Source organism: Medicago truncatula, chromosome 2 (assembly GCF_003473485.1).
Source record: "Medicago truncatula cultivar Jemalong A17 chromosome 2, MtrunA17r5.0-ANR, whole genome shotgun sequence".
Lineage (NCBI taxonomy): Eukaryota > Viridiplantae > Streptophyta > Magnoliopsida > Fabales > Fabaceae > Medicago > Medicago truncatula.
Window position 1 is genome coordinate 49392761 of NC_053043.1, and position 12778 is coordinate 49405538.

Here is a 12778-nt window from a genome sequence, read left to right on the forward strand (position 1 = left end):
CTATTTCAATTTCCCTATAGAAGAAGATGGGATTTCACCTGAGAAATGATTGTTTGAAAAGTTGAGAACATATAGTGCTTTGAAGTCGATGGAATTGAAGACTGCTAGAATTTTAACAAACTCCAGCTGTTGACCATATTCAAGAACCTGACATCATTGCCTTCAACATTGGGAAGTATTTTCTAGATAGTTTACAACTGAAACTGTTAAAGGCTATGTCATTAAAACATATATACGAACTTACTTTAAAAAATGTAAAACATTAAAACTTACTTTTTTAAATCTAAACTAAACGGCCCAACAACTGTATATCTATTTAAGCAAACATGAATAAAAACTTCATAGTCAAAGGCTTTTTAAGTTCACAATATCTGTGAAAACCATTTGAAACTTGAATAAATACGAACTTGTATATATTCAAAACTGTTGTGAAAACAATTAAAAGCAAGAATATCTAGAACACTGTCAAACAGCTAACTTGCAATGCATGCTTCAGTCTAAAAATGTTAAACATATTTTTACATGAAATAGTTTCAGCCACCTTGCAACACAACTTGTTAACAAGTTTCAAGTCACGTTCAAGTCAAGTTTCAACTATGTCATTATTTGGATTTGCTTGATGGTAAGATTGCCTCTTCATTTTCTGAACAGCCTGGTCTTTCAGTTCTTGTCTGCATTTCTGTCAGTTCTCCTTCAGACAAATGTTTCTGCAGGCTTTCCTCATCTTCATTTGAAACATGTGTGCTACCAGATACAAAGTTCATATCTGAGACAGATGGTGACAATTCCAGTCTAAGTTTATTCGAAAATTCTTGATGGAAAACATTTTCAAATTCCAGAATGAAATTGCTTTGATTGGCAATCAAGCTATTATATGCCACCACATCCATGGATTCGATATTGCGCCTAACATGATCAAGTAAATTAGGATTCTGAAGAGCCTTCTCAAAGAAGTTTGACAAACTTGTCTGCCTCTTCTCCATGCTATCCAGTAGCTGCTCTAAAACATCCAGCTGAAACTTTGTTGATTCAACATCAACCGTGGCGTTTAATAACCTGGACTCGAGCGAATTTTTCTCTTGGGAAAGCTTCTCTATTTCTTCCTCTAAAGCTGCCCTTTCTGGATCAACAGCAGAACCCGGAGGATGACTATGACTGTGGATAGGTTTCCTACAGTCTATATTCTTCAGAAGATGTTTTTGATCTTTTATAAATTCTTCATTAGCAAACTCGCAACGCTCTGAATCAATTTTTCGAAATCCCTGATAATAAAGCACACATAAATATACCATAACAGATTAAAACCTACACCCATAAACAATTATTTATCATTTAAACCATAAGATCCACAACCTTCTTTGAATGATTTACCATTTAATCTTTAAAAGAACTTCATTACACACATACAAACTTCAGGAAGCAAATCTGGCATTGGGCCTTAATTTTCAATCATTGCCATAAGTGCATGATTTCTATTTTTCAACCCTATGTCCCTATCTAAAACTTAGATATCAATCTCAATGTAAACCATCAATTTAGTCTCTAAACTATCACTCCCTCTTCAACTTAGTCCCTTAACTACATAAATATAATAATCAATCTCCAAAGTATATGGCATCCGTCAATTTAGTCCCTGCTATTAAGATGCTAGAGACTGAATTGATAGATTTCATATATTCTAGGGACTAAATTGAAGCATTTCAAATACTTTAGGAACTACTTTTTATATTTGTATTGTTTTGGGCCTAAACTAAAGATTGATAGTTCAAATACTAAACTGATGGTTTATTCACCGGATATACCACTACCAAGATCAGGATGCTGCGGAAATTTTATTGATCGCTTTCTTGAGTGAATAGAGTCCTATATCAACCACCAATTCACACACACACACACACACACCCAAAAATAAGATTATGGGCATGTTTGGATTGACGAATTATTTAGCTTATCTACTAGCATAAGTTTTGTGAGACTGTTTGGGAGAGAATTTATGAAAACAGCTTATGACAATTTTCATAAGCTTTTTTCAACTTATTTTCACAAGTTCTCCAATATAGCTTATAAAAACAACTTATAGCATACAAAAACAATTTCACATTATTTTATCTTTTGATATAAAAATAGCTTATGCAAGCTTAGAAATTAGCGCTTAACATGATAAGTGCTTGAGTTATAAAAACTGCAAATAAGCTGTTTATCCAAACAGGCCCTATATCTCATATCACTCCGTCTTTCAAGATTCTCTAGTCGCAACATTTTTAACCCCCAACTAAGTTTTTGCCCTAGATAGACTCCAAATTTGAAGGCCTTCCTAATTCTTATCTCACGGAGCAGTTTTATTCCTCAATCCAGTAACAATCATCGCAATCCATATCCAATAATTGTGATTAAAAATAACCGAAATTCAATTACGACACAATCAAATTATGCAAATACAAAAATACAACAAACAATCAAATCAAATAAAAGCACAGTGAAAGATGCGTATATGATGAACTGGAGAATAAATTAACAAGGAAGAGAATTGACATACATAGGTATCGAGCTGATGGATGAAGCTGGAGAAATTGTTGTGTTTGAAATAGGTTGGAAGAAGAACGTAAGCGAACTCCGGAGGGTTCCAAACCACAAAGCTGTTGTTGGTAGAGCTCCATGAGACGATATCATCCGTCGCGGAATCATCCACCATGTCATACGTCTTCTGAACAAACGGCGCCGGACCTCCTTCATTTTCAGTGGCGGTGGATGAGGATGGCTGTGCAGCATCCATTTGACTCAAAGGCTGTCTCTTGTCTCTGGTTGTTGGCATTTGCTAGCAATGAGACAACTACCAGACAAAAATCAACTAAGGATTATTTTCGGTCAACTTTTTTTTTTTTTTGCAATAAGTTGATCTTTTAAGTAATAGAATATTTTCACCATTACTCTCTTTAAATTAAAGTCAGTCAAAAAGTATTTATGTCGACGTTTAATGTTGAGTTATTGGGTCTAAATTCACTCCTCTTCAAACTAGAATTCATCGGTGTTTATTCAGTTCTGGTTTGAAACAAAATTGATCGATTATTTGATTCATAATGTTGTTTATGAAACATTTATCCAAAAAATTACATTGGAATTTAGAAACAAAAAGAAGAAATGTGTGTAAAGAATCATGTTTGGTGTCATAAACACTCTTAGATCTATCAAGGTTAATGTAAAAACTTTTTAACGAAGTTGAATGAAAATCGGATAACAACGTAAATATTGTATGACATAAATGATCGATTTGTTACAAAAAAAGAAAATTAAAGGAATAATTTGTTAAAATATAAAATAAAAGACCAAATAAATTTTTTACATATTGCAAAATGATCCTACAACAGAAACAAACATCTAAATATAAAAAACTAATTGAAAATTTTACAGCATGAAAATCTACTGATTAAATTAAATTACTTTTTTGTATAATCGTGCAAGAAAAAGAAACAACGTATTGACCATAATGGTAAGGATAAACTTTTGAGATTTTTTACCTTACTTTTCTGAGATAACCACAGATCAACATCTTGAAACAAGTCGTTCGATGAAGCATCTGGCTTATTCTTAATAGATGTGTCATTAGAAGGAATTAGCTCCTGACCTGCACCTTCAGCTATTACTATAACCATATGTCCTTGTTTTTTCAATCTTTTCTGAATGAATGACCTCTAATAGCCCACCTGGTCCTTCAAGGTAAAATGGTGACTCTGGAATCAAACAGCAATCCACATCTCGGCTGACAAGAGTTGCATACATGGCTATAAATCCTGCACAAATATCAGCGAAACAACTAACCATTAGTGATAAGCAGTGTTTAAAAACCTGGTCGAACCAGCTAGTTCAAGCGGTTGAAATAGCAACAGCAAAGCAGTGTTTGAAAAATCTGGCAGGTCCGGTTCGGTTGAACTAGAAATTGACCACTTCATCAATTGGTTTTATTTCAATTACATTGCAGTCTGATTTGAACTGGACCAATACTCTTGTTATAGATTAAAATAAAAGTGATTTTGATATAAATAATTGGGTTAAATAAGTTTTTCGTCCCTACAAATATAGTGGATTTTGACTTCAATCCTAAAAAATAAAACATAATGTTTTCATCCTCACAAAAATTTTCGTTTTGTTTTTGGTCCCTAATGACCAATTTATGTTTAAAATAATGTCAAGATTGTGACTATTTTATGTTCAAGATATGCTCACGTTATGTCCCTTTATTATGTTCAACCTTTGTATGTTCATATTATAATGTTCCAAAAATGTCAAGAACGAGTCAAAATTATATCCATTAAGGACCAAAAACAAAACAAAAATTTATTTGAGGAGAAAAAAATCTCATTTTATATTTTAGGAACTAAAATCAAAATTTGTTATATTATTAGGATGAAAAACTTATTTAACCCTAAATAATTTGAAGGATTCTCTAGAAATTTTAAGAAAAACATAGACTATAGTTGAAAAGGTATTCAAGTTGAAAAACTGTGGATGTCAAAATAGGTTTTTTTTTTTTTAACAAGGTTGAAAAAACAGACCATAAATTCCAATTTTCTCTATTTTCTATAAAAAATTATTTTTTCAAAATCTAATCAAAATGGTTATTTCATTTTCAAATTTTCAGCATAAGTTGAAAGAAGCTTACAACCAAACATGTAAAACATTAAAACTTACTTTTTTAATATCTAAACTAAAAGGCCCAACAACTGTAGAGCTATTTGAGCAAACATGACTAAGAACTGCATAGTCAAAGACGTTTTAAGTTCACAATACCTGTGAAAACCATTCAAAACTTGAATATATATGAAAACCATTAACAATACCTGTGAAATTCAAAACTTGAATATATATGAACTTACAAAACTTGTACATATTCAAAACTGTTGTGAAAACAATTAAGAGCTTGAATATCTAGAAGACTGTCAAACAGCTAACTGGCAATGCATGCTTCAGTCTAAAAAGGTTAAACATATTTTTGCATGAAATAGTTTCAGCCTCCTTGCAACACAACTTGTTAACAAGTTTCAAGTCACATTCATGATATTAAATGTGAGAGTCTCACATACCAGTAGTATAACAAGTGTTGCAAAACAAGTCATTCAGTGAGGAACTGTTCCCAAAACAAGTCATTCACTCTTTTTGGAGCAGCTGGTTTGACTTGGATGCTACCTGAAACCTCCTGCGGTGAAGCTAAATTGAGAACCTTGTTAGCCAAATTTCGTTTTGAGTAAACTCCAATTTCAGATTCTTTACCGCTGGCGTTAACCCTTGATTCTGCCATATTGCCAATTTTTTGACAGTCTATCTGGGGTGACCTGGCCGAGTATGAATTCCTGTTGAATTCTAATGTGCAGGATGCCAGAGTCAAATTTAGTTGGCGGGATATATAACTATCACCTTCTTTACTACTTGGCTCTAAAGATTGAAGATTTGGGCTCTTAGTAGTTGTTGCTCGTCGTGATAAACATGAATCCATGTTAAAAGCAAAAGATGCCCCAGGATCTGCAAGCTCTAATGTTTCAGGTGCAAAAGCAACGTCAGTTCTTGTCTGCATTTCTGTCAGTTCTCCTTCAGACAAATTTTTCTGCAGGCTTTCCTCGTTTTCAGTTGAAACGTGTGTGCTACCTGATACCAAGTTCATATCTGAGACAGATGGTGACAATTCCAGTCTGAGTTTATTCAAGAAATTTTGATGGAAAACATTTTCAAATCCTAGACTAAAATTGCTATGATTGTCAATCAAGCTACCTGCAGCAACAGGCTGCACATGATCAACATGAGGCAACCGCCTTTTCTTATTACATGCCGCTGCATCCATGGATTCAATTTTGCGCTTAAGACGATCAACAAAAGTAGGATTCTGAAGAGCCTTCTCAAAGTAGTTTAACACACGTGTCTGCCTAATCTCCATGCCATCCAATAGCTGCTGGAAATTATCCAGCTGAAACTTTGCTGTTGACTGATGATGCTTGTAGTTTAAGACACTGGACTCAAGATAATTTTTCTCTTGGGAAAGCTTCTCTATTTCTTTCTCAAAAGCTGCCCTTTCTGGATCAACAGCAGAACCCGGAGGATGACTATGACTGTGGATAGGTTTCCTACGGTGTATATTCTTCAAAAGATGTTTTTGATCTTTTATAAATTCCTCATTAGCAAACTCCCAACGCTCCGAATCCTTTTTTCGAAATCCCTGATAATAAAGCACACATAAATAAACAATAACAAATTAAGCCGTAAGATCCACACCCTTCTTTGAATGATTTACCATTAAATCATTAAAAGAATATTTTTTATTACACACATACAAACTTCAGGAAGCAAATCTTGCATTGGGCCTTAGTTTTTAATCATTGCCATAAGTACATGATAACTATTTTTCAACCCTATGTCCCTATCTAAAACTTAGATATCAATCTCAATGTAAACCATCAATATAGTCTCTAAACTATCACTCCCTCTTCAACTTAGTCCCTTAACTACATAAATATAATAACCAATCTCTAAAGTATATGGAATCCGTCGATTTAGTCCCTGCTATTAAGATGTTAGAGACTAAATTGCCGGATTATCACTTCCTTCTTAATTCATTTGATTCATCAATCGAGTAACGATTATCACAATCCATATCCAATAGTCATGAATAAAAATAACCGAAATTCGATTAAGACACAATCAATGGAGGATAAATGAATTAAGAAGGAAGAGGGTTGAAAATGAGATACATACATAGGTATTGAGCTGACGAATGAAGCTGGCGAAATTGTTGTGTTTGAAATAGGTTGGGAGGAGAACCCCAGCGAATTCAGGAGGGTTCCAAACGATGAAGCTGTTGTTCATAGGGCTCCACGAGATGATATCATCTGTCGCAGAATCGTCCACCATGTCATACGTCTTCTGAACAAACGGCGTCGGATTTCCTCCGTTTCTGCCGCCGCCGAATGAGGATAGCGGCACACCATCCATCTTGTCGTGTGGTAGACCGGTTGTTGTTGGCATTTGCTAGCAATGAGACAAGTACCAGACACAAATCAACTAAGGATTATTATTATTTGGCTTAAATATGTCTATAGTCCCTGCAAAATGGGCTCAATTGAATTTTAGACCCTGCAGGTACTAATCCTCCCAAATTTGGTCCTAATTACATCTGAACGCCCATGTGGCAAGTGATTACTTACGTGGCAATGACATGGCATTAGCTGACTGGGTAAGGACTTTGATGACTCAGCGTTTATGCCCAAAATGACCATTTTGCCCTTAATAAAACCAGACACGTGAGAAAATACTAAAAATACCCCTGACAATTACCCTTGGCTTCTTTCTTCCCTTTTCTCAGTCCGAACAGCAACTTTAGTAGCGAAAATGGCATTATTTTGGATCTGGTTATAGACAAAAATTACAACGCATTTTCTCTAGCATGTAAAATTCAGTGGTAATACTAACTCACAAATCTAATTTTATACATAAAAACTAAGGTGCAAACAAACCACAAATACAACACCCAAACAAAGCAGGTTACCTTAAAGCTATTCAAGATAAACTAAGCAATTATATGCACACCTGCTACTGTAATGAAAACAGTCGAAATCCAGGATTGCAACTGGACCCAACACAACAAATCAATTCAAAACCTAAACAACAAAATAGAATAAGGCACAACCTACCAAAAAAACTGGTGTTGCCGGAAACTGGTGTTGTTGCTGCGAATCGGAATTACGAGACTTATGTTGTTGTTTTGAAGTTGAAAACTGCGGCGCCGGTGAAGGTTTTGCGTCATGCTCCGGTGGATGTGTTATTGTTCTTAACGTCGGAGAAGCCTTTCGTTTTTGGAGGCAGAGAGGTGTTTTGTGCGGCGGAGTTCAGGGAAGAAGGAGGATGTAATCGGTGGGAGGAAAGATAGAGAGGGTGAAAGAAGGCAGGGATGTATTGGTCTTTTCGTAATGGTCTAAGAACATTAAGGGTGAAATGGTCAAAACTCAAATAATTACGTGCCACATCATTAATTATTTTGATTTATGACCAAAACTCAAATAATTAAAAATTGCAAGGAAATTTTGACCACATCAGTTAGGCACTGTTTGGTAAGACACCTAAATTAACTTATAGCTTATAAGCTTGACAAAAAAAGCTCTGTTTGGTAACACTTTTTCACCATGAGCTTATAGCTTATTTCATGAGTTTATAAGCTATTTTTCAGAAGCTATTCCAAATAGCGTTTGAGCTTATAGCTTCTCACTTTTTCTTCTACTTTTACCCTTATTATTTCATCTAAATTCCATTTTTACCCACTACAATTTATTATAATATAGCTCCATAATAAATACCACTGTCTATTTTTTTTTAGATTACTAACCTTTGTTAATAAATACACCAACCAACTTTACAATATACCATTTTTTTTTTTACAAAACAATGTACTAATAGTTTTTTTTACGGAACAATATACTATTAGTGTTATTTTTTTACTCTATGGCTTTCGTTGTTATTTTTTTTAGGCTTAAATGTGTATTCGGTCCCTGCACTTTTACAAGATTTTGGTATTGATCCCTGCACTTTTTTTTGTTTGATTTTAGTCCTTACACTTTGTAAAAAAATTGCATTTAATCCCTACCGTTAGTCAACGGTTAAAAAAAAGAAGAAAGATAACTTAGTGCCACATGGCATGTAATTATTGGGCCACGTGGCATTGTAAAAGTGTTTGCAGAATTATTAAATGGTTACTTATTTTTTGAATTTTTAATTATAAAATTAGAAATGTTATAAATTAATATAATAATATTAATTGATTAATTTTCTTCAAAAACAATTACTATTAATTAATTTCTGGAGAAAAAAATCTCCAGCGCTCCTTCTTCTTCCATTCCACTATCCACTCACCTTCTTCTTCCATAGCAAGTTCACTCACACCTCCATCACCCACTCCCTCCTTAGGCATAACACAAAATTAATGATACAAGAATATAGGTCTTTGAAATTTTCATTCAAATTCCTTTATTCCCCAAATCCAAATCTGTTATTTGATTTTGCTTAGCTTTTTCTTTTTATTATTTCTGACTTTTCGAATCCCTTTCGTGATTTCCAGACCTTATGAAAATTTTAGGTTTTGTTGTTGTTTAGTGCTACTGGTTTGTTAAAGGATTTTGAATGTTGATTGTTGTTGAATTTCTGGGTTTATTTTCTTATCATTGTTGATTGTGTTTTTGGTTGTTTAATTTGTAAAGAGATGAATAAGATGGTTTGGGTGGTGATGAAGCAAAACATGATTAAGGACATGAAGTTAGTGCTACTGGTTTTATTTTATTTTCACTAATGAAGGAGAAGAAGTTGGGTGGTAATTTCTTAATTAATAAAATTATATCAAAACAAATAAAAACGTCTGTTTATTTAATTTAATGAATTCTGGAAAACACCACATGACCCAATAATTGTATGCCGTGTGTCACTCTGTTACCCATCCTTCCTTTTTTTTTTAACATTTGAATAACGGCAGGGACTAAATGCAATATTTTTACAAAGTGTAAGGACCAATACCAAAAATCTTGCGAAAGTGCAGGGACCAATTACACATTTAAGCTTTTTTTTTTATACAATATGCCTTACAAAAAATTGACGCAACGCAATAATATACCTTCAGTTTTTATTTATTTATATTTTTTATGAAAATATACCTTAGTGTTATGTTTTTTATTATTTTTTTAAGTTCACGGACATGTTCTTTATTCTTTGATTATTCTTTAAAAAATATACCATCAATTGTGTTACATTTTAATGAAATCATACCTTTCATTATTTTAAAGTATTTTTTGTTATGAATACAGGTAAATAGAGATGATAATAATAGAGAGAAGAAGAAGAAGAGAGAATAGGAGCAGTATTCTTATTCACTAATGTGTGTATCTCAATGTTACAAATGAGCTCTATTTATAAGAAAATAGAGTAGCTTATGAACTAAGCCCAATAACCTAGTAGTATGGCCCAATAACACATTTGCTATTTGGACATCTACTATTAATGTTTATAACACTTCCCCTTGGATGTTCATTGAGGATATGCCTCATTAAAACCTTAATAGAGAAAAATCTAATAGGAGAAAAATTCTAGTGAAGAAAAAAGAGTGCAATATCTTGTGTATGATAATCTGCCTCGTTAAAAACCTTACCAGGAAAACTCAATGGGACAAAACCATGGTTAAGGGAAAAAGAGTGCAGAACACATTTATGTCTCCCCCTCATAAAGACAATCATCTATGGGACGAAAAAAGTCAAATAATATTTATTCTAGTTACTCAAAAGTTTAATTGCATCGACTTTGTTGAAATATCTGGTTTATCTTCATAGTCTTCTTCAAATTAGTAGTGTTTGAGAAGTTTCTTCATATTGAGTTGTTGCAAGACCCCCTTTAAGAAATCAACAAGTTTCTTGTACTTGTAAAATCATCATCCTTGATAAAAGAGCGTTCTTCACTTCCTTGATTATGTTGCTTCTTTAAAATACAAAATATATGCTTGTCTTTGTTCTGATATCTGTATTTACTAACATTGGCAAACCAAAATACCACAATAAATATCATTAACAAAATACATTGATGTCCTCGTTTGAACTAAGATATGGTACTTCAGGACCAATTCAAGTTGTTTATCATTTTCTTGAGGACATGATCTATACTAATATCAAGTGACATCACAATCATTATAGTACACAGTCAACTAGATGTGTCCATATCAAATACATTTGTTATATAAGTTTCTTGATGCACAAAATCTCAATTAAATAATAAATCTGCAAATCCAAACAAACTTTGTGCATGAAACATATTTAATTTCAAATATTTCTATAATCAATAGATGTTAGAATCTCTTCAGGAGTTCAATAATATTTATACCATCATCATTAAAATGATTATAACAGATTCATTTTCAAAGATTTAGAATGGACATATGATGTCATTTCTTCAATATCTCACGAAAATTAATTTTATCGGAGAGTTTCATATACTCATCACTATCACGTGAGTCATACAACTATATTGCAACACATCTTTCATATAAATTGAGCCTTTCATGTAATACTAAACTTCATCAAGCAAGAAAAAGTTCTTGAATTCACTTCAGGTAAATATGTCTCTTAAACATAAACGTTCGACATATATCATCTCACTTCCGGTGAACATATCAAACTCTTTACATGTGTATTTTATCAATGTAATTCTCTTTCGCGCGAAAAATCTTATATATCTAATTAACTTCACATCTTCAAGTGTGCGGACCACAAGTCCAAAAAGTTCGACTTTACAAAGCGAGTTTGATTTCATGTTTTAATCCATGATCCTCGTTAACACTCATCACATATAGCGCTATGTTATAAGCAAAAACATCGTCAACGTTGACTTTAAATTTTGTTCCACCTCATTCCATTCATGACATCATTTATCGAGATCTCTTTATTTTTCATACATCTCAAGTACCTGGTCGGTTCTTCTGGAACTTAAAATCAAATATGTCAGATGACTCTTTTAGAGTTTACACATCCTTATTTGGGTTATCTTTATTTTTAGCTCCTTTTATTGTTTGAGGATTTTATATGTGGAACTGATTGGTCTACCACGCTTCATGCGCAGTTGAGACTCATTTGCAATAATCGACAGGGACATCTATTTCGATTGGAGCATTAGCAGCTGCTTATTTTATTTGTTTAACTTTGCAAACGAGTTATATTTTGAGGATCAAGATGAGACAATAATATTTTCTTTCAAATAATTCATTTGAACTTCAGGTTCACATTTTCAGCTGCTTATTCTCTCCCCCTAATATTGGAAAAACTAATCAGCCTACTAGGCTGTAAACAAGTTGGCTCAATACAATTTATAATAGATGAAGATTCATATCAAATAGATTTTCCCAATATTTTATCATATTCAATCTAAGTGCATTATATTGGAGTAATTGTGATAGACACAACACATCCAAAAATTTACTTATGTGAGAAATATTAAGTTCTTAACCAAAATATAAATTATAAAATAAGGGGAGGACTTACATATGGTGACTTGTTGGCTTGATGCGAATCAATATTTCAACATATTGGTTATTTCCAAAGTAGAGTTTTGAAGGTATGGTCTCATAAGTATAGATCATACAATTAACTTTAGACGTCTAAAGAATGGATCTTCAAGTCCATTTTATGAGCATATGCTACAAGTTGTTTAATATCAATTTCAATTGATAAATGATACTTATCAAATGTTTTTTTGAAAAGTTCAGAAAATAAACTCTTTGTCAAATTTGTTGACAAGATAATCGCACAAACTTCTGGTTTGTGGGTTAATAATAACCATACATGTCATTTAGTTCATCTACACTTTCGATGTATTGATTCACAAATATCAACTTATACGCATTTACATATATTGAGAGACCAAAATTCTCAAATTTTCTACTTTGAAAAAAAATAGTTAAGACACAAAAAATATTTTATTGAAGAATCTTCTGACTCTTCAATACAAATTCATTAAAATTTATTTATTTTTCGCATCATAACGAATCCGGGATAACCCAACCGGTATTGCCAACTACAAACTTAATATAATTTGTAAACTTCTGGTTTACAATAATATGTGCTTCTGTTGCACTAATATAAGTGTAGTACAAATCAGAGGAAAATAACTTTTCCACAACACTTATTTTCTTCAGAGTATTATTTCACCGAATAACAAAAGAAAAAATCATGCTCTTCAGAAGCCTTCATTAATCATGTAGTTCTTCGGAAACTAT

The 12778-nt window shown here is 32.8% G+C and overlaps 1 protein-coding gene across 13 annotated transcripts; it reads right to left on the reverse strand.

The window, feature by feature from the left end:
• Positions 1 to 383: 383 nt before the first annotated feature.
• LOC11441989 (heat stress transcription factor A-5) lies at positions 384 to 7950 on the reverse strand. Of its 13 annotated transcripts, none has more exons than XM_039830901.1 (6): positions 4872 to 5109; positions 4687 to 4785; positions 3702 to 3788; positions 3516 to 3622; positions 2537 to 2815; positions 384 to 1262 (listed from the first exon to the last, which is right to left on the reverse strand). In XM_039830901.1, exons 3-6 carry the CDS (start codon positions 3775 to 3777, stop codon positions 603 to 605), a joined length of 1122 nt encoding a protein of 373 aa, XP_039686835.1. In that variant the 5' UTR covers positions 3778 to 3788; positions 4687 to 4785; positions 4872 to 5109; the 3' UTR covers positions 384 to 602. The 13 variants fall into 13 exon arrangements, 9 of the variants coding, with proteins under 9 accessions (XP_039686835.1, XP_039686834.1, XP_024632610.1 ...); XR_005644230.1 differs by lacking the exons at positions 384 to 1262; positions 4687 to 4785 and adding exons at positions 6739 to 7388; positions 7674 to 7949 and having other exon boundaries at positions 2662 to 2798; positions 5079 to 6202; XR_005644231.1 differs by lacking the exons at positions 384 to 1262; positions 4687 to 4785 and adding exons at positions 6739 to 7388; positions 7674 to 7949 and having other exon boundaries at positions 2699 to 2815; positions 3521 to 3622; positions 5079 to 6202.
• Positions 7951 to 12778: the final 4828 nt, after the last annotated feature.